This window comes from Littorina saxatilis, linkage group LG9 (genome assembly GCF_037325665.1).
Source record: "Littorina saxatilis isolate snail1 linkage group LG9, US_GU_Lsax_2.0, whole genome shotgun sequence".
Classification (NCBI taxonomy): domain Eukaryota; kingdom Metazoa; phylum Mollusca; class Gastropoda; order Littorinimorpha; family Littorinidae; genus Littorina; species Littorina saxatilis.
In genome coordinates, this window is record NC_090253.1 from 46,209,258 (window position 1) to 46,232,324 (window position 23,067).

The 23,067-nt window shown below is 44.1% G+C and overlaps 2 protein-coding genes across 2 annotated transcripts in view; both read left to right on the forward strand.

The window, feature by feature from the left end:
• Positions 1–9,271, forward strand: part of LOC138976241 (uncharacterized) — a 29,941-nt gene extending 20,670 nt beyond the window's left edge. The window contains exons 2-3 of the mRNA XM_070349071.1: positions 8,441–8,648; positions 9,161–9,271. Coding sequence (XP_070205172.1) covers positions 8,441–8,626 — 186 coding nt within the window. The 3' untranslated portion in view covers positions 8,627–8,648; positions 9,161–9,271. The remainder of the gene's footprint in view (positions 1–8,440; positions 8,649–9,160) is intronic.
• The window catches only part of LOC138976244 (uncharacterized), a 197,598-nt gene that overhangs the window by 59,339 nt on the left and 115,192 nt on the right, over positions 1–23,067 (forward strand). The window lies entirely within an intron of this gene.

The window sequence follows — 23,067 nt, forward strand, 5'->3', positions numbered from 1 at the left end:
TTGTCCATGGTGCATACAGCAGTGCTTATGTATTCGCTTATTGCATTGATGTCTATTTTTGACTCACATGCGAAGCAAAAGTGAGTCTATGTACTCACCCGAGTCGTCCGTCCGTCCGTCCCCCCCGTTGGATATTTTTTGGACAATATTCAGTCTATCAGTACCAGATTTGGCAAGGCCCCAAAAAACATACATAGCATCTTGACCTTGCTTCAAGGTCAAGGTCGCAGGGGCCATAAATGTTGTCTAAAAAACAGCTATTTTTCCCATTTTCCCATTTTCTCTGAAGTTTTTGAGATTGAATACCTCACCTATATATGATATATAGGGCAAAGTAAGCCCCATCTTTTGATACCAGTTTGGTTTACCTTGCTTCAAGGTCAAGGTCACAGGAGCTCTTCAAACTTGGATTGTATACATATTTTGAAGTGACCTTGACCCTGAACTATGGAAGATAACTGTTTCAAACTTAAAAATTATGTGGGGCACATGTTATGCTTTCATCATGAGACACATTTGGTCACATATGATCAAGGTCAAGGTCACTTTGACCCTTATGAAATGTGACCAAAATAAGGTAGTGAACCACTAAAAGTGACCATATCTCATGGTAGAAAGAGCCAATAAGCACCATTGTACTTCCTATGTCTTGAATTAACAGCTTTGTGTTGCATGACCTTGGATGACCTTGACCTTGGGTCAAGGTCACATGTATTTTGGTAGGGAAAATGTGTAAAGCAGTTCTTAGTGTATGATGTCGTTGCTAGGTTTAGTTATTTGACCTTGACCCTGAAGGTCAAGGTCATGTAAAGGCCAAGGTCAAGCATGTGAGTCGTATGGGCTTTGCCGTTCTTGTTCCATATTGTGATGCGACATTTACTGCACGGTGTGCTGGTTTGTATATATATCTCCCCTCCCGCACCCAGCCTGTGTAAAGCGCTTTGAGCTGTGGAGAAGCGCTATATAAATGTTCTATTGTCATTGTAACCGGAGCCCTAGTGAGGGTCCGTATCCTCATTAATTGTTCTCAGGGGGAGGCTGAAGATTGCCGAGGAGAGCAACTCTTTATCTCACCTTTACTCTGGCCCTATGTGATGTAGCTGCACAATCAGTCTAGTCTATGCCTCGCGTTGTGTTCAATACATGTGCCTACAATACTAGCCGACCTCGGTATTTAGAGGAAACCCTGTGTGTTTCTTAGTAATCTAGACTGTGTGTTACATAAATATTGTGGTGTGTGTTTTGGATGTTAGAGTTTGCCACGTACAGTACAGTTTTAACAACACATGTTTACAGGACAACAGTCAAGGAGAGGCAGAAGTTACAATACATGACACGAAAGCAAGCTCACACACTTACGTTCGTTCACCGACACACGCATGTTCACGCTCACCTCTCGTACGTACAGTGATGTTCACCATAACTCATAGGAAACAGTTACAAGGTTTTATTTTACACTATATTACATGAAAAGCAAGTAACAAACCCATCAAACAAAGCACCAAACAATCCTTCAATCAGTCTTACCTAGCGTTTACCCTAACTCCGATTAATAACTAACACCTACGGCTCCTTTCTTATGTATGCCTATCTCGTTCCTGCTGGCTCTGTTTCACACACAAGACAGACACGGCAACAATACGTATACTCAACACTGAAAGACGGAACGAACATGCAAACGTTCAGCATTTAAATGCAACGCTGAGAGACAACGATCAAGCAAAACACACAGCATTTGTTCAACGCTGAGAGACAACGATCAAGCAAAACACACAGCATTTGTTCAACGCTGAGAGACAACGATCAAGCAAAACACACAGCATTTGTTCAACGCTGAGAGACAACGAGCAAGCAAAACACACAGCATTTGTTCAACGCTGAGAGACAACGATCAAGCAAAACACACAGCATTTATTCAACGCTGAGAGACAACAAACAAGCAAAACACACAGAATTTGTTCAACGCTGAAAGACAAAACGAACTACGAAACAGAGACATAGTATACACTTGTGCAGCGTGTAAGAAAGAGAGAGAAAAAGACGAGGGAAAGAGAGCAAGCACTTATTCAGCGCTGACTGACGAGACTCGATGAAATGAAAGTTTTACGCCCTCACGGCAAAGCCATTAGGGGCATGTTACACGGGAAAACCCGGCCTTGTATGAAAATAAAAAATAAAAATGCGGGGGAGGGGGGGGGATGTAGACAGCTGGCTGCCGGCTGCTAGAGGAGACCTGAAATGGGCTTGGGACCTGGTTGGGTCGTCTTGGGTCAGTGCTGAAATGGTTACTTTTTTGGCTGTTGGCCGAACGGACACCCGGGCTTCATATTTTTGCATGCATGTATTCGTGTTTCCAAGGCCTGAGGCTTTCGTTGTGACCTTGGGATCTTTATCGTGCGCATGCGTGCACACGGGAGCGTTCGGACACCGAGGAGAGTCTGCACAAAGTTGACTCTGGGACACACATCCCGCGCCGAACTTGGGGGTTGAACCCACGCGGATAGTAACAACCGGTTTTAAAGCCAGCGCCTCTACCGACTGGGCAAACTCCCCCCCCCCCCCCCAATTTGTTGGGGTCAAGGAGTTCCATGGAGGGCGGGGGGTATGGAGTAACACATAGTGTTTTGCTCAGAACATTCCCACCCATGCAGAGCCGCGCTATGGGTACGCATTACCGTGAAGCTGGCAGTCAGTGCTACCAAATGTCGTCTGTGTCTACCACTCGGTGGTGACTTAATGTGAGTCTATGTAAGCAGATGCCAGCGCAAGCAATCTGATGCAGAGTCAGGAGGCGGTTTGGTACAAGAGAACCTTAGAGGCCACAGCCTCGGCCGTCTAAGGGATCTGTGTGTCTGGAGGCACATTTGGTTTCTGAGGTTCAAGCGGAGCTGTTGCCTCTGCTCCCAAGTTCCCGTGTCTGGAGGCGTTTTTGGTATGGTAGCAAACCTGTAGGTTGGGGCCTCTACCTTTCAGGATGCCAGGACTACAAAATGTGTGTCTTGGGACACATTTAGCTTAAGATTCCAGAAGTGGATCTGTGCTGTGCTGGGTCTGCTGCAAGCACACTAGAACCAGCTCGCAACAGTTGAGGTGAACAAATTGGTGACCAAGACCATCATCGGTTTCTCTCCGAGTGATGGGTGTGGGCGGAGAAAGTCTCCCAGACTGAGAGCATTCTCCCTTCTGTAGCGGATGAGACTAGACATCTCTTCCTTGAGAGTGTCACAACCTTCAAACACGTGTGTGAGGTGTCCAGTCTTGCCACACTGACAGACTACCTTGTCCCAGTAGATGCGGCTGCTGACCGTGCGCAAGCGACGCAACAGGCTCATGGGTCTCGGGGGGAGTGGGAGGTGGTGCCCTTTCCTATTGTAGGGGAGGTGTATCCATCCTCTCTCTTCACATGTTTGTGACAGTGTCTGCTCTCTGTCCTCTCTTTTTAGCTTGGCTAGCAGCAGTTTGGCTTCCTGGCAGGAGAGCCGAATGTCTGTCACTGGCATGGTTGACATAGCCGCTGCTTTTGCTGCTCTGTCCGCCATTTCATTTCCCCGGATTCCTGTGTGGGATGGCAGCCACATGAGGGAAAAGTCTGTTCCTTTTGTCATAATTTGGTGGGCTAAGAAATGAATTTCAGTTTGCATCTCTCCTCTGTTCTTGGTGCCATGTGCAAGTGCTTGCAACGAGGATTTTGAGTCCGTAAGGATGACCACCCCCAGGGGTGGGGTTGGCAGATCGTTTATCAGTGTGCAGGCCATGTAGATAGCAAATAACTCTGCAGAGAAGATGCTGATCCCCTTGTTTAGCTTGTATTTTCGTGTTATATCAAGTCCAGGAATCGACAAGGCACACCCAGCCTCCCCTGACTGCAGGATCGAACCATCTGTGAAGACCTGTAGGTGGCTTTTAAATCGTTGATCGATCTTTTCTTTTGCAACTGTGGCTAGCAGCAATGGGTCTTCTGCCTTTTTGAGGCCGTCTCCATAGTCTATGATCAGATTTGGGGCTTCAAGCAGCCATGGAGGGTAAGGAAGAGTACCACCTGTGACCAGCTTTTCCTTGGACAGGCCACTCTGTTCCCATATGCCCTTCACAGCCCTGACACTCAGCTGGCTGAAGACATCAGCATCTCAGATTTGGTGCTACTTAATGATGGCACGGCCACCAGACAAGCCCAGCGACAAAGAGACAGATCATCTGCCATTGATCTTACCCTGGTTAGCCCCGAACTTTCCCTTACCATCGACTGGCAGGTCTACCCCAACACACTCGGATCTGACCACTATCTGATACACGCGACCATCCATGAAGCTGACCCTGATCCTGCTGAAGTTGATCGTACGCCAAAGTACATCTGTGCCAAAGCAGATTGGGAGAAGTTCAAGAAGACTCTAACGCATATATGTGGAGAGACTGAGTTCAAAGACAATGACATAGACCAGTACTATGGTAACATCAGACAGGCAATCCTCAGTGCAGCTGATCAAGCTATTCCAAAACGCGCTTCTGGGCCTCAAAAGAGAGAACAGGCACCTTCCCCCTGGTGGAATGAAGAATGCAGAGCTGCGGTGCAGCGCAAACGGCGTTTTACAAAAGCATATCAGAAGAATCAGTCAGCCTCCAATAAAACAGCCCTTGAAGAAGTTGAAAAGGAGTGTGCTGCGGTCAATGAACAGGCAAAAGCAGACTACTGGACAGATTTCTGTTGTAAAAAGGTGCATAACCAAGGAGACGCGTCCCTTGTATGGACCAAGCTGCGAAAATTCAAAAGGAAAGTGTTCTTGCCTGAAAAACCTTTGCTGAACGGGAATGAGTACACACAAAGTAATCTTGAGAAGGCCGAGGTGCTGGCTGAGACATTTGCAAAAGTCAGTCAGGCAGCTCATATGCCACAGTCGCTCGCTGATTACCGTCGAAAGGAAGAAGATAAATTCGGGCGAGCAGCAGCAGACAACTCACTGCCGATAAACCAGGATCTGGGTATCAATGAGTTGAGGAAGGCAATCCAAGGAATCAAATCCGGAAATGTCGCAACCGGCTTAGACCCCATTTCATACAACATGATACGCCGGTTTCCTGAGCCCATGCTGGAAGTGCTGCTACAGTTTTACCAGCACTGTTGGGCGAGCTCAAAACTTCCCTCAGCCTGGAAAAACGCTCTGGTGATTGCTCTTCCCAAAGACGGTAAACCCCGGCACCTGCCGACAAGCTACCGCCCAATTTCACTCACACCTCACCTTGGCAAGGTATACGAAAGAATTGTAAAAAACAGACTAGAACACTTTCTTGAAAAGAACAACATTCTTCCCCTCTGCCAGGCAGGCTTCAGAAAGGGTCAAGCCTGCATGGAGCATGTGGTAAAACTTACAGCCCACATCAAGAAGGCTAAAGCACGAGGCAGAACAGTGCTGGCAACCTTCTTCGACATTAGAAGAGCATTTGACACGGTCTGGCATGGAAAGCTAATTCAGAAAATGTCCAACATGGGGATCTCAGGGCGCCTGCTGGAATTTGTCCAGGAATTCCTCACAGACAGGTCCATGGCTGTTAGAGTGGGGCAGTCCATCTCTCAAACACATGTCCTAGATATGGGGGTGCCTCAAGGAAGCATCATAGCCCCCATATTGTTCAGCATCATGGTCCACGATGCAGCAAATCTGAACCTCAAGGAGGCCTCATTGTCTCTGTTTGCCGATGACATGGCCCTCTGGGAAGCAGTCAACTGCAAGTCAGAAAGAACAATCAAAACAAAAATGGGGCGGTACCAAGAAAAAGTCGACCAAATTGCTGACTACATGCAGACGAATGGCTTTGAGCTATCTACCGAAAAAACCGTGTTCATGGCTTTCACAGGAGTGCAGCTTGTCAAAAGGACATGTTCCATCACCATAAATGGGGTGCAGCTGGTGCCAGCAGATAAAACCAAGTTCTTGGGAGTGACATTCACAAGCTCTCTCAGTTGGGGCCCACACATAGACTCACTTGTGAGAAAAGCTCAACGCTCTCTAAACCTGATAAAGGTTCTGAGCAGAGAGTCGTGGGCAGCCGGAAAACCATTGATCCATCTTGTCCGTGCCCTTGTTCGGTCGCGCCTCAGCTATGGCCAAGAGGCTTTCTTTGCAGCTCCTGACGAGACTCGCAGAGCCGGCCTCTTTTATAGTCTCTCAAAGACTCGGTACTAATCTTCTGTGATCGCTGTGGGCTGGCTGTAACGGAGGGGATGGGGGTATCTACAGGAAAGGTGGGGGTGACTAGAAGGAAGGTGGGGTCACTGAGTACCTGCAACTCTGAGCTAGTAGGGCTCTCCCGCTACAGTCATTATTTAAGTTACTGAGACATCACATTTTTTATTTCCTGTTATCTTTCATTCTGAGCACATGTTTAGGGTAAACATGACATATCTATATATTCTTTATTAATTCAGGAAAAGATCATTTTTGGCTCACGTGAGTGTAGCCTATGCGATGCTAAACTTTGTCTGTCTGTGCGTGCGTGCGTATGTATAAGTTACAGCTCCGTCCATCCATGGTATCGCCTGATATTTTGTCTAGACTGGGTCAATGAATATGATGACGTCACTCGAGGCTTTGCCGAGAGTGACGTCATTATATTCTTTCACCCCGTCGAGACAAAATATCACGCGATACCATGGATGGACTGAGCTGTAACGTATATATGGCATGACCAAAGTAAAGAGAATTTGTCATGAGATGTGGGAACAAATCATTGGAAATTCACCATGGGCAATCAACCCAAGCCTAGAAGTTGTAGAACTATATTTTGTTTCAGTCTTGGCAAGGCCAGTTTTGTCCGGTTCCGGAAAAGACATCATGAATTCATTCACCCTGCCGAGACGAAAAAACCAATTCCATGGATGAAAACGTATAAGCTTACGCATCAAAGCTAAATTTTGTTTTGAAATGTCTTCACAACGTACAGATAACTTATAACGACATAATCGCCTTCACAAGACAGGAAAAACGCACACTTTGATTTTCGTCTGCTACAAATCTAGTCTTGTTGGTTGACGGAGAGAATAAAGCTTCAATCGTACCTTCATCAACAGGAATAAATGCTCAATCCGCTGTCAGTTCGCAACTGAACCTTGGTTTTTTTTCCTTTAACTTTTTGGTTAACATTGAAACGGCAATCCAAAAGAGTGTTTCACCTGTTTCAAGACACAGGCTTAGCTCCTTCTTTTGAGTTGCTTTTCAGTCTAAAATGACACCGGAAGCGAACAAATTGTCGCGTATACTGTCGTCACAAAAAGATGTCATGACAAAGTTACACGCAAAGCGAAAGAGACTTTGACGTCATTTACTTTTGTTCGGAATTTTCCGTCAGTAAAGACCTGACGTGAGTAAGCTTACCCAAAACGTCTTTGTTCTCTATTCACATTGCAGCTGTGAAATAATCAGTCTTGTGTCTCGGTCGTGTAGGTACAGAGTTTGCTTCTGCAATCATTGTGTTCGTGTTGACGACGGCTTCATAAGACAAATCAGCGAATCTATCGTGAGGAAGACGTTTATGTACAAATCACCGAACCCAACCCATTTTTGTGTGTGCATTTTTCTGAAGAATAAACTGCATGTGGTTAATTTCATCCGTTTAATGCTTGTCGAAACGAGCCATAAGGCTTTATAGAATAAAAGATTTCACGCATTGATTGGATCACAGATGAGGTCGCAGTTTGTAGGTTGAATCTATGAATCGGCCAGAGATAGATCTGCATTTCTGGTACGACCTTCCAGATTATCAACAGCGGGTTCATGGTCAGAATCAAGAGGTCAAATTTGCGTGGCTCCCAATCATTTCATAAAAGATTTCCATTTTCTTGTTTCTGCGGCTGCGCAAGTTATTTTGCCTAGGTCATGGCCGAACGTTAGGCCTACGGAGAAATATCGCTGGATATTTTCTCCCTAGATTAACAGAGACAAAGAAGGGAAGTCATGCTGTATGTATGTAGGCAGTGTCCCTGTAAGTAGGCTACATGCAGACAGACATATCTAGATCTAGTGTCTCGCTTTCTTGCACAGTGTCACCTATGCTTACTGTGTGTGTGTGTGTGTGTGTATGTGTGACGGAGTGATTGAGTTTGTGTTACTGTTTGTCGATTCCTTACGTGAGCCTTGAAGGCTTCGCCTCTTGTTTAACCTTATTCTGAAAATTCGATTATAATGACAACTTTAATGAGCAAGCCAGTTAACTAATGTTAAGCGTTCAAGCTGAAATGCAATCCCATAGTCCGGACTTCGTCGAAGATTGCTTTACCAAACTTTCAATCAATTTGGTTGAAAAATAGGGGTGTGACAGTACCTCCTCAACTTTCACAAAAAGTCTGATATGTGCGAGTGAGTGTGTGGGAGAGAGAGGCGATTTGTCCTTCGCGGGATGCAGTGCCTTGGCATTGCACTTCTACTTAATCATTATTATTGTTATTAAGGTAAATTTATACAAGAACAACCGGTACCTGGTCGCTTTGTTCTACAAACACCGCACCAAGAGCGGCCAGGCCAGGGTCTTCCAGTTCACTAAGGGCGACACGCTGTGGATGAACAATGACTTCGGGAGCAACGTGGGCAAGGAGACCTTCATGTCCATCGCTCTGCTGTGGGTAGCGCCCGAGTGAAAGCCACGCCGCGCTGTATCAGGTGCGCTTGTCAGCATCATTAATCATCATTGTCGTCGTCGTCAGTATCATTGTGTTCCTCTTCCTCCTCTTCCTCCTCCTCCTCGTCATACTCGTCATAATCGTGTTTGACTATCTAGTTATTATCAATAATCATCATCTTATCACCATTATTCATCATCGTCGTCAGTATCATTGTGTTCCTCTTCCTCCTCATCCTTGTCATACTCGTTTTTGACTATCTTGTCATCATCAGTTATCATCATCGTCGTCAGTATCATTGTGTTCCTCTTCCTCCTCATCCTTGTCATAATCGTTGTTGACTATCTTTCCGTGTGTTTGCTTATTTGGGTTGTTTTTGATAATTATTATGAGTGCATTTACCACAGTTATGACAAGAACGGCTTGAAAACAAATCCGTCAGTAGCCAACTATTCCATAGGATTATTTCTCTAAGTTCAGATATGTTGCTGTTTTCCATTGTATCGCCTTTTATGATGTTAACCAAGATACGTATCATACTTTCTCTTTCAGGCAGTACCAACTACGTCGATGCATCATTCTAACAGACATGAAGTTCGCTGAGGGTAGTATTACACCTGTTTTAGCATTTGAAAATAATAATTAAAAAAAATGTCTTCATGCAATGCACCAGTGTTGGGTATTCTGTGACTGCAAATTGTCCGTGATATGTGTGTGTGTGTGTGTGTGTGTATGTGTGTGTGTCAGTGTGTGTGTGTGTGTGTGTGTGTGTGTGTGTGTGTGTGTGTGTGTGTGTGTGTGTTTGCTGAACAATCCAGGATATGTTTCATCAAAGGAATAACGTATTCTTTCGAATCAGTTTCACTTTGCGGCGGAAATATCTGCTGCCTTAAAATCGTTGGCCTTTATATTCTGAGGAATACTATTATTTTTTTAAGAGTTGCCTTTTAACAACGTGTTCATGGCGCGCCAGACTTTTGAAACGTCTTTGCTGTTACCCACAAGTTTATTAAAATATGATCGCTTCGCGTTTCTCACAAGATTCTTTACTCTGTTTCGCGCTTTTTTTATAATCTTCAAATAATTTTTTTGTCTTTAACTGGTCGCGATACGCCATTGCTTCGATAATATCAATAATTAACCAGGGAGGAAGTTTAGGATGTCTTACTCGTTTCCGCCTCACAGGTGCATGTCGATTTACTACATCGATAAAGAGGGAATACCAGGCTTCAAGTGCCTCGTTAGGATCGATAAAAGTAAGCACAGAAGCAAAAGGTGTACAATTCAAATCATTAAAGAAGAGACCTTGATTTAAAATGCTTAAAATACCTGTATGAAATATATGTGTGACCTTTTGATTCTGCCTTGGGTAACTTCATCAATTTGGAACAGTTTACAGGACTATGATCACTTACACTTAGGTCGGATACACAGGCACCTAAGACTGTGTCCGGATTATTCGTGTAAATATGATCGAGCAATGTAGACGTCGTTGAAGTTACCCTTGTGGGTGACTTTACAAGCTGTTAAATTTTTATATTCATGCATGTACTGCTGCAAGTCAATATTCACACACATCAAGCACACACCCACTCACACACACACTACTCACACACACACTACTCACACAAACACCACTCACACACACACACTACTCACACAAACACCACTCACACACACACTACTCACACAAACACCACTCACACACACACTACTCACACAAACACTGATTATCACCACTCACACACACACTACTCACTCAGACACTGATTATCACCACTCACACACACACTACTCACACAAACACTGATTATCACCACTCACACACACACTACTCACACAAACACTGATTATCACCACTCACACACACACTACTCACACAAACACTGATTATCACCACTCACACACACTCACACACACACTGATTATCACCACTCACACACACACTACTCACACAAACACTGATTATCACCACTCACACACACACACTACTCACACAAACACTGATTATCACCACTCACACACACACTACTCACACAAACACTGATTATCACCACTCACACACACACTACTCACACAGACACTGATTATCACCTCTCACACACACACTACTCACACAGACACTGATTATCACCACTCACACACACACTACTCACACAGACACTGATTATCACCACTCACACACACACTACTCACACAGACACTGATTATCACCACTCACACACACACTACTCACACAAACACCACTCACACACACACTACTCACACAAACACCACTCACACACACACTACTCACACAAACACCTCTCACACACACACTACTCACACAAACACTGATTATCAAGAAGACACATGCAACCACACTGGAAGACCATAAAACCGAATTGGGCGTTCAAAAAGCCATAAAAGGCTATAATTTAATTACAAAATATCTTTGATAAAACAAGAGATAAAACAATTTCACCACCACATACAATACAAATACATAATATTATATACACATAACAAGGCCAGTAAATCATTTTACGCAAGCATAAGACATTTTCTCTAATAATTGCATTTACGAATAAAAACGAAGTTTGGCAACCAGCCTGAGGTGGAAGAAGGGGAAGGAGGAGGGTGGCAAAAATTTGTTTGCTGCTGCTGCGCCGGTGTACAAAAGCTGACTGACTACACTGAATGCAAAAGCTAACAATCACATAATTATCTAGGCGTAGGAATATTTTACTCAATAGGCCCTACACACACAACTGCCACACGATACAGGATCCCTCTCACGTGCAGCCCGACCCAACCGCCGAACACGCTACTCCAAGGTGTAACCCATCCCGCAGAAGGGACCGACTGCACGAGAGACCGAGCTGAGCGCACTCACACAAATTTAAACTTTATTTATTCTAAATAACACTTTAAGCCCAAATAACTGAGTAGTTGATTCCCAGCTAGGATGGGACTTTAACATGTCTATGTTAAAATCGCCAAGCAACAGAACGTCAGCATTGAGTTTGCTCTTATTGTAAACATTGTCTAACATTTGTACAACATGATCATACCACTCAACATTTGCAGCAGGATTTCTGTAAAGAAATCACACGAATTGAGGGGCCATTGATTTTCTGGGTTTGAGTTCTAACCAAATGCATTCTACTGCGCTGGGTTCCAGGTCTATGCGTCTACGCGTAATGTGTTTAATTGAGTCATGAATATATACCGCGATTCCGGTCTGCCCTTGAATTTCTGGTTCTCGCCTTTCAACACAATAATCAACAATCGCGATATCATTATCGGAAACCCTGGAATCTAATCTTGATTCAGTATAATACCAAATAAATGATAATTCAGAGATGCTTTTTCAAGGAAGGCACATACATCATGGACCTTATTATAGAGGTGATACACATTTAAATGACCAACACTGAGCATAATAAAACAAGGAGTAAACACACACAATGATAACAAACACATACACAGAAACTGTTATGAAAAAAGCAAAACAACAACCGTCACGAAAAAAGCAACACGACAGTCAGTTCAAACTATAAACACAAACAACAAATTTATGCTGGCAGTCTTGCAACACAATATGGTAAAGTCTCACAATAGCGTCACAGACCTCTGCACTAACACTCGACTTTAAAGGACCATAACAGGCTCTTTTTAAGGTCAGATAAAGCAGTTGGGGTTGATTTAATGATATAGGTAAGCATCTACAGATGCTAAAACCGATCAGTAAATCTCAGGTTTTGTGTTGCATCAGTCTAATTTTACACAAAGTGCATGCTCAAAAAGCGACCAAATTCGTCTGCTACTCGAGACTTCAAAAATTTCCCCGCGGCGGGAGCCAGAAGCAAAAGTAGCAACGCTCGGTGCACAGGAGCTTGTATCAAATCGCCGGTCGATCATTATTTACAGTCCACTACTACGACATACTACTAGTACTATATCTATATATATATACGACTAGTGTCTGTGTGTCTGTCTGTGTGTCTGTGCGCGATGCGCGGCCAAGGTTCTCGATGGATCTGTTTCAAATTTGGTGATCATATTCAGGTACACCCTGGACACAACCTGGTCGATGAGATATTTCAACACGTGCTCTCAGCGCGCAGCGCGGAACCGATTTTGGTTCCACCTCAGCTATTTTGGTTCCACCTCAGCTTACCCGGGCCCCCATACCGACACACCATAGCCGCTACACCACATCACAACGCCAAAGTTCTCGGTGGTTCTTTTTCAAATTTGGACACCGTATTCAGCTACACCCCGGACACAATATCATCGATGAGATATTTCAACACGTGCTCTCAGCGCGCAGCGCTAAACTCATGTTCGTTTTTGTGTTCATTTCACCATTATAAGTAACTCTTCCTTATCTTCTCCAGTGTTTGGCGTTTATCTCCCTTCCTTCGTGTGGCTTTCCCGTTCAGTTGTAAGTTACTATTTATTTTTAGAATGTCACTGCGCTGTCCAGAACGCTTCCCTTGCACCCGTAAGTTGTTCTTACTGTCAAAGTGAAAAGGTCGAATCAATTTATAGCCACGCGAAAAATACACTCTCACCTATCTCTATATATTTATAGATACAGATATGCATATATATATACGGCTTCTGTGTGTGTGTGTGTGTTTGTGTGTGTGTGTAGGCAAAAACCTATGTATTATAGAGTTCTGTTTGTGATGGGGTCTAGCGGCTTTTGTCTGTCTGTATGTTCTGGCATGTGAGAAGCCACAGCAGATAATATAGGGCTAAGAAATAAGCTCTAAAATTCTCAATCCCGTTTGACATGACTTCGCCTTTCAAAGGTGATTGTGGTGAACCGCCACGCTGTCTGTCTCTGTCGCGCCGTTCACCCCAAATTCCCGTTTCTGAGAGTGACTATTTTTGGAATGTCACTGCGCTGTCCAGAACGCTTCCCTTGCACCCGTAAGTTGTTCTTACTGTCAAAGTGAAAAGGTCGAATCAATTTATAGCCACGCGAAAAATACACTCTCACCTATCTCTATATATTTATAGATACAGATATATGCATATATATATACGGCTTCTCTGTGTGTGTGTGTGTTTGTGTGTGTGTGTAGGCAAAAACCTATGTATTATAGAGTTCTGTTTGTGATGGGGTCTAGCGGCTTTTGTCTGTCTGTATGTTCTGGCATGTGATAAGCCACAGCAGATAATATAGGGCTAAGAAATAAGCTCTAAAATTCTCAATCCCGTTTGACAGGACTTCGCCTTTCAAAGGTGATTGTGGTGAACCGCCACGCTGTCTGTCTCTGTCGCGCCGTTCACCCCAAATTCCCGTTTCTGAGAGTGACTATTTTTAGAATGTCACTGCGCTGTCCAGAACGCTTCCCTTGCACCCGTAAGTTGTTCTTACTGTCAAAGTGAAAAGGTCGAATCAATTTATAGCCACGCGAAAAATACACTCTCACCTATCTCTATATATTTATAGATACAGATATATGCATATATATATACGGCTTCTCTGTGTGTGTGTGTGTTTGTGTGTGTGTGTAGGCAAAAACCTATGTATTATAGAGTTCTGTTTGTGATGGGGTCTAGCGGCTTTTGTCTGTCTGTATGTTCTGGCATGTGAAAAGCCACAGCAGATAATATAGGGCTAAGAAATAAGCTCTAAAATTCTCAATCCCGTTTGACAGGACTTCGCCTTTCAAAGGTGATTGTGGTGAACCGCCACGCTGTCTGTCTCTGTCGCGCCGTTCACCCCAAATTCCCGTTTCTGAGAGTGACTATTTTTAGAATGTCACTGCGCTGTCCAGAACGCTTCCCTTGCACCCGTAAGTTGTTCTTACTGTCAAAGTGAAAAGGTCGAATCAATTTATAGCCACGCGAAAAATACACTCTCACCTATCTCTATATATTTATAGATATACATATACATATATATATATATACGGCTTCTCTGTGTGTGTGTTTGTGTGTGTGTGTGTGGGCAAAAACCTGTGGATTGTAGAGTTCTGTTTGTGATGGGGTCTAGCGGCTTTTGTCTGTCTGTATGTTCTGGCATTTGAGAAGCCACAACAGATAATATAGGGCTAAGAAATAAGCTCTAAAATTCTCAATCCCGTTTGACAGGACTTCGCCTGCAGAGGTGATTGTGATGAACCGCCACGCTGTCTGTCTCTGTCTCGCGATTCACCCCGGCGAAGCCGCTTATTCCTCTAGTACTATATGTAGTACTAGTAGTATGTCGTAGTAGTGGACTGTAAATAATGATCGACTGGCGATTTGATACAAGCTCCTGTGGCTCGGTGTGCGTCTTTGCTGCAGCTGTGGATGCGCGCGTGCTCCCGACATCATGCCGAGAGAGTGTGCTGCTGCCGAATGTTCGGAGTTGCAAAAAAAAAAGACTCAGGCTTGAGTTTTTATTTGTTTCTATCCGACTGGGTAACAAATACAACGAAGACAATAACACTGACAACAACTTGAACCAAGAACAACTACAATGTCAACAACAACAGCTTTACACTGATAAACTGTAGGTGGAACACGATTGATTTGACACGTTACAACCTTGATGTCATCTACGACGACGACAACAACAACATCAACTTAAATTCGAGAACATAATTATACGTCTTCAACAAGATAGCCAACAACAAATCCGATAGAACTTCAACTACACTCACAACAGTGATCATGGGCTGCCTAATCTATTTGCTGAGTCTGGCAGACATTTTACTTCCACCCTTGAGAGAGAATGTTTTTTCCTCGTACACTTTGTGCCTCAAACCTGACTAAGAGGATACAATTCTACATTAATCCCCGATTATCAACCCAAATAGGTGGGACACTTCCGTCTCAACTCGAGTCGGACGCCGCTGTAAGAACGATCTCCAGTAACAGACGCTGATAACGATACAGCTATCTGCTCGCTCCTAAGCCACTCCCCCAGCCTGTAGGCCTATGTCTACACACTGGCACCAATTAAACCTCCAACTGAGCTGTTAACCCGTGGTTTGTAAAAATGTAAAACATATTGTACAAATTACGTCGAACCTAAATCCGCGATTTGTAAAAAAAAAATAAAAATAAAATAAAAAATTATATCTATTCAGCCTATTGTCCCATCGCTGGGAAATTCGGATCGCTTCCTCCCAGTGGAAAGCTAGCAGCAACAGAGTCGCGCTACCCCAAAGTCAAGGGATTCATTAGATTTGTTTTTCTTTCTTTTTCCATTTCGTTATTTTCCTTCATCGCTGGCGAATTCGGATCGCTTCCTCCCAGTGAAAAGTTAGCAGCAACAGAGTCGCGTTTGTGGTCCAAGTTGTGGAAATTTCCAAGTTGTGGAATGTGTCCAAGTTGTGGTATGTGTCCAAGTTGTGGTATGTGTCCAATATGTGCAATGTTGTGGTATATGTCCAAGTTGTGGTATGTGTCCAATATGTGCAATTGTGGTATATGTCCAAGTTGTGGTATGTGTCCAAGTTGTGGTATGTCAGTGTCCAAGTTGTGGTATGTGTCCAAGATGTGGAATGTGTTCAAGATGTGGTATGTGTCCAAGATGTGGAATGTGTCCAAGTTGTGGTATGTGTCCAAGATGTGGTATGTGTCCAAGATGTGGTATGTGTCCAAGTTGTGGTATGTGTCCAAGATGTGGTAATGTGTCCAAGTTATGGTATGTGTCCAATATGTGGTATGTGTCCAAGTTGTGGTATGTGTCCAAGTTGTGGTATGTGTTCAAGATGTGGTATGTGTCCAAGATGTGGTATGTGTCCAAGATGTGGAATGTGTCCAAGTTGTGGTATGTGTTTAAGTAGTGGTATGTGTCCAAGTTGTGGTATGTGTCCAAGATGTGGTATGTGTCCAAGATGTGGTATGTGTCCAAGCTATTGCAATGTGTCCAAGTTATGGTATGTGTCCAAGTTGTGGTATGCGTATAAGATGTGGTCTGTGTCCAAGTTGTGGTATGTGTCCAAGATGTGGTATGTGTCCAAGTTGTGGTAATTGACCAATTTGTGGTATGTGTCAAAGACGTGGTAATATCGTCATTTGTCCAAGTTTTGGTATGTGTCCAAGTTGTGGAATGTGATGGGACAATAAAGAAATGGAGAACAAAATCTAATAGATTCACTGACTTTCGGGTAGCGCGACTCTGTTGTTTCTAGCTTTTCACTGGAAGGAAGCGACCCAAATTTCCCAGCGATGAGACAATAAAGAAAAGGAAGAAAAATCCCAAAGATCTCCCTTGACTTTGGGGTATCGCGACTCTGTTGCTGCTAGCTTTTCACTGGGAGGAAGTGATCCGAATTTCCCAGCGACGGGATAATCTAGTAATGATATGGAGAAAGAAAACAAAATCAACGGAGTCGCGCTACCCCAAAACTCAAGGGATTTTGTTTTTGTGCCTTGACTATTGGGATGACAAGAAGATATCGGGAACATTAAACGTGGTTTGTAAAAAAAATGATTACAAATCACGGGGCGCGCAGACCCTTGATTTTAACTCCCCAGGCTCAAAACTGTAAGGTTCAGCAGCTAAAGTTGCTTCTATGAATACCCGTTCTGACGTCATCGAAAATGTTACCCAGAATTCACCACTTCCGTACTCTCGCGGACGTTCGAGATACAATGGCCGCCAGATCGGAACGCGAAAACGCTTCGCTTCAGCCACGAAATTCGTCGGATTATGGCCTAAACGATTCCGAAATAAACTAAACCCTGTGAGGGAAGGTGAGAAAACAATTTCCTACGGCATGCATATGTCTGGTTAACCTAAGTCACGCCAAAACGCAAATAAACGCGTTTTTGACACCAAAAATAGCCTGTTGGGGTCCTTAAACAAACGAGCTCAGTCAGCCTGACACAAACACAACTCCGTTCAGGTGAAGCGGGCAGATTACACGGATTACGTGGCAGTCACCACTCACACACGCTGGAGGGGATAGAGTCTTCAATCACGCCCTCGCAGAGAGAGAGAGAGAGAGAGAGAGAGAGAGAGAGAGAGAGAGAGAGAGAGAGGGGATGACATGGACAGAAACACACAAGCAAAACACACACACACACACACATACACACACACACACATACACACACACACACACACACACACACACACACACACGGCACACTACTGTAAAACAGGCACTAATGAAGCACCCCAGCTGGAAAAGCTTAGCAAATGCTTTCAGGAAGAGATATGTTTTCAGCTGGGTTTTAACAGATGCAAGGCTACAAGATTTGTCAAACTTTATTTGGAAGCGCGTTCATTTTACCGCATAGATCTAGGAATGTTGTTCCCCGCTGGTCACCCTACTACATGCGACATATAAATAGACAGGATCGCCAACTCCTCGCGCGCCCTCTGCAACTATCGGAAAGCGGAAGAGACGATCTTTGCAGAGTCTTTCCTTCCGGCGTGATTGTTTGACAATGCCCTTGCTTCTGTGACGAGTTAGTGGTTTTTTCATCATGCCTGGTTCTTACTGTGCGATTTCGTCCTTTTATTTCTGGCGTTTCTAAATGCGATGCAATTCAGGTTACAAATTAATACGCATGTAGTTTTGAACCTTGAATAATACTTGAGACTATCCAAACATTGATCAGATTTAGACGATAGAACAGTGTCGTGGGAGTATCTTATTCCTCCCCATTTGACTGTATTGAAAACTACTTGAAACCAATCATATCCCAGATGTGTTTTATCGCCTCTCTCTTTAAACACGCAAACTATGCATCAGCCAAGACAAGAAACCCAGAAAAGAAGCTGTGGTTGGTAGCGTAGGCGGTGAAGGAGTGGCCGGTCTTGATCCAGAATGCTTCCTCCGAAAACGGCGTATGGCTGCCTAAATGGCAGGGTAAAAAACGGCCATACACGTAAAATTCCACTCGTGCAAAAAACACGGGTGTACGTGGGAGTTTCAGCCCACGAACGCAGCAGAAGAAGAAGAAGATCCAGAATGTATCACCGGCTTGCACGTGGAGGGTTTGACCGGAGAAGCAAGACGTCGTCGTTCTCTCGTCGTTGCAACGAGCACGCGTTATGATTTGCCCGTTCTGGTACAGGCCCGTGAGAACAGCTGTACCTATCAGGTTAGGGAAGAGCTGGAACTGGAAAGAGTAGACCCCGGAGAGAGGGGCTGTGTATATCCCCGTGTGGGGATCGTATCCTCCAACCGGCACGGTTGGCCTATTGGTAAAATTGGCAATCTAGTGGCTGCTCCGCCTGGCGTCTGGCATTATGGGGTTAGTGCATGCTAGGACTGGTTGGTCCGATGTCAGAATAATGTGACTGGGTGAGTCATGAAGCCTGTGCTGCGACTTCTGCCTTGTGTGTGGCGCACGTTATATCTCAAAGCAGCACCGCCCTGATAATCATGGCCCTTCGTGGTCGGCTGGGCGTTTAAGCAAACAAACAAACAAATACGCACATAGACAGACGGACACACACACCTTTACAAACAAACACATATACACGCTCATACACACACAAACATACACACAAACTCATGCACACACACATTCACACACACACACACACTCTTTCTCCCTCTCTCTCAGTCTTTCTTACACACACACCCCACACACACACGAGTACAGACTCATGCACGCACACACACACACAAACACACACACACACACACTCACTCTCTCTCTCTCTCTTTCTCTCTTATAAAAACAGACACCCCCCCCCCCACACACACACACACACACACACACACACACTTTAAAATTGGTAATCTAGTGGCTGCTCCGCCTGGCGTCTGGCATTATGGGGTTAGTGCTAGGACTGGTTAGTCCGGTGTCAGAATAATGTGACTGGGTGAGACATGAAGCCTGTGCTGCGACTTCTGTCTTGTGTGTGGCGCACGTTTTATGTCAAAGCAGCACCGCCCTGATATGGCCCTTCGTGGTCGGCTGGGCGTTAAACAAACAAACAAACAAATCGTATCCTCCTCCGACAGAGTAGACCAAGTCGAACAGGATAGGTGAGTTAGTGGTGACACTCTTTCGCAGACCGGTGTGAAACACAGCTTGTTTTGCTGAAGCACACACACACACACACACACACACACACACACACACACAAACACAAACACAAACACACACACACACACAGACACACACCCCCCACACACACACACACACACACACACACACACACACACACAAACACAATGGTTAAGGGAAGAAAGAAAGAAAATTAAATACGCAAAACATGTACAATATATTAGGATGTTTGTTGACAGACCAGCTTTTTTCTTGGTTTGATTGTTTGTTTGTTTGCTTAACGCCCAGCCGACCACAAAGGGCCATATCAGGGCGGTGCTGCTTTGACATATAACGTGCGCCACACACAAGACAGAAGTCGCAGCACAGGCGTCATGTCTCACCCAGTCACATTATTCTGACACCGGACCAACCAGTCCTAGCACTAACCCCATAATGCCAGACGCCAGGCGGAGCAGCCACTAGATTGCCAATTTTAAAGTCTTAGGTTATGACCCGGCCGGGGTTCGAACCCACGACCTCCCAATCACGGGGCGGACGCGTTACGGCCAACCGTGCCGGTAGCGATACCGCATGGACCGATGATGATCAGAATGCAGTTACATAGTCACACCGTTCCGCTACGGCCTTAAAAATACAGTTCCAACCACCTACCAATTCAGTAAATGAGGATTTTTCATACCGTGCCAATTTTGACAAAAAGGTGGAATCTCCTGGAATAAATCCGGACTGGTAGGGTTCAAGAACATGAAATATTCAAAAACTCGTGATTGAACGCATTCTTCAAAGACTTTACCAATGCCACTTTAAAAAGTAATGGGTCTATATTTTCAACATCAAATCTGTCCCCCTTTTCTTTAATAATGGGTGATATGTGAGCTTTTAACATTTAGTCAGTATTCGATAAACAAGCAACAAGCGCACCGCTAACGTGCCTGTAATATATTGCACATACAAACAAGTCGCGTAAGGCGAAAATACAATATATATTTAGTCAAGTAGCTGTCGAACTCACAGAATGAAACTGAACGCAACGCAACGCAGCAAGACCGTATACTCGTAGCATCGTCACTCCACCGCCCGTGGCAAAGGCAGTGCCCGTGGAATTGACAAGAAGAGCGGGGTATTCGTTGCGCTGAGAAGGATAGCACGCTTTTCTGTACCTCTCTTCGTTTTAACTTTCTGAGCGTGTTTTTAATCCAAACATATCATATCTATATGTTTTTGGAATCAGGAACCGACAAGGAATAAGATGAAAGTGTTTTTAAATTGATTTCGAAAAAAAAATTTGATAATAATTTTTATATATTTAATTTTCAGAGCTTGATTTTAATCCAAATATAACATATTTATATGTTTTTGGAATCAGCAAATAATGGAGAATAAGATAAACGTAAATTTGGATCGTTTTATAAATTTATTTTTTTATTTTTACAATTTTCAGATTTTTAATGACCAAAGTCATTAATTAATTTTTAAGCCACCACACTGAAATGCAATACCGAAGTCCGGGCTTCGTCGAAGATTACTTGACCAAAATTTCAACCAATTTGGTTGAAAAATGAGGGCGTGACAGTGCCGCCTCAACTTTCACGAAAAGCCGGATATGACGTCATCAAAGACATTTATCAAAAAAATGAAAAAAACGTTCGGGGATTTCATACCCAGGAACTCTCATGTCAAATTTCATAAAGATCGGTCCAGTAGTTTAGTCTGAATCGCTCTACACACACACACAGACAGACAGACAGACAGACACACGCACATACACCACGACCCTCGTTTCGATTCCCCCTCGATGTTAAAATATTTAGTCAAAACTTGACTAAATATAAAAAGTGTAATCTTGAACTTTAGTGTGTTAAATTCATAGCTCAGAATTCAGAGGCATCTAAGCCTCCAAATTTGCAGAACCTGCACTTGTCATAACAAGTCATTTTTAGATCCATTTGAAGTCACGGAATGAACTGTACCTGTGTGTACGATTGCATTTTGTTTACATGCGTCAAATACGGAACTATCCGTGAATTGCGACAGGGGACGTAACTCTGTCGTGTAAATGATATCCCTTGGTTGAAAAAGTAAGCCTTTTGGCATCATTTTCGTCGATCAAACAACCAAATTAATTAATTATGCTTAAGTTTGGAGCTCAATCCGTCAATTAATTTCACGACAAATGTTCTTTGGCTTGTTTACAGGGACTTGTATCGAAAATAAGTAAAGAATGCCACTGAATTCTGAGCTATGAATTTAACACACTAAAGTTCAAGATTACCCTGTACTTGTCGCCATGATTTCCGAAGATTTGTTGCCTTCTTTTTTTTTTCTCGAACGTGTCAAACAGCATGTGTCGCAGCTGGAAGCCGTTTGAATATACTGAGTAATCACAATAAATAGTTGCACCGGATGTAATCCAACAGACTGGAAAGGCTAGACAGGCACCTGAATCGAAAATGTGTGTTTGTTTGTTTGTTCGTTCATGGGCTGAAACTCCCACGGCTTTTACGTGTATGACCGTTTTTACCCCGCCATTTAGGCAGCCATACGCCGCTTTCGGAGGAAGCATGCTGGGTATTTTCGTGTTTCTATAACCCACCGAACTCTGACATGGATTACAGGATCTTTTTCGTGCGCACTTGGTCTTGTGCATGCGTGTACACACGGGGGTGTTCGGACACGGAGGAGAGTCTGCACACAAAGTTGACTCTGAGAATAAATCTCTCGCCAAACGTGGGGACGAACTCACGCTGACAGCGGCCAACTGGATACAAGTCCAGCGCGCAACCGACTGAGCTACATCCCCGCCCTCTGAAAATGTGTGTGTTCGAATGACTCCTATGTAAGTTGTAAAATGAATGCGGAATTATTTCAACACTTGTAGGCTTGCAAGTGTAGGCTTCAAGTGCCTGTTATGTTCGCATTCTACGTGGCAGTCGCTATTGGTGGCGGAACGCGCAGAGTGCATGTCTTTTACTTCCAAAATAGAACTAGAGATTACAAATGCTGTAGTTAGTCACACACACACGCACATGCACGCACGCACATGTACACACACACATACACACACACAAACACATACACACACACACACACACACACACACAAACACACACACACACACGCACACACACACACACAAACACACACACACACACACACACACACACACACACACGCATATGTACACAGGAGTATCACAAACAGCGGTGTAATAATCCTTATGATTTAATTAAACAAAAAATAAATAACCCACAAACATATTTTGCCATGTTTTCCAAAAGCAATTTATTTCTCTTTTCCCAACGTGTGCGTGTCATGATTGCCACCAAGGTGTTACAGGTTTGCACAGCTTTAGTGTAGAGCGAAAGGGTGGGGTGGGGAAGGGGAGGGGTCGGGGAGCTGGGTTGGGCAGTAGACGGGCTCTTGCATTATATCTGACAACATGGGGAGAAACAAACTCACTGGAGACGTTGTGTGCTACTTGTTTTGTG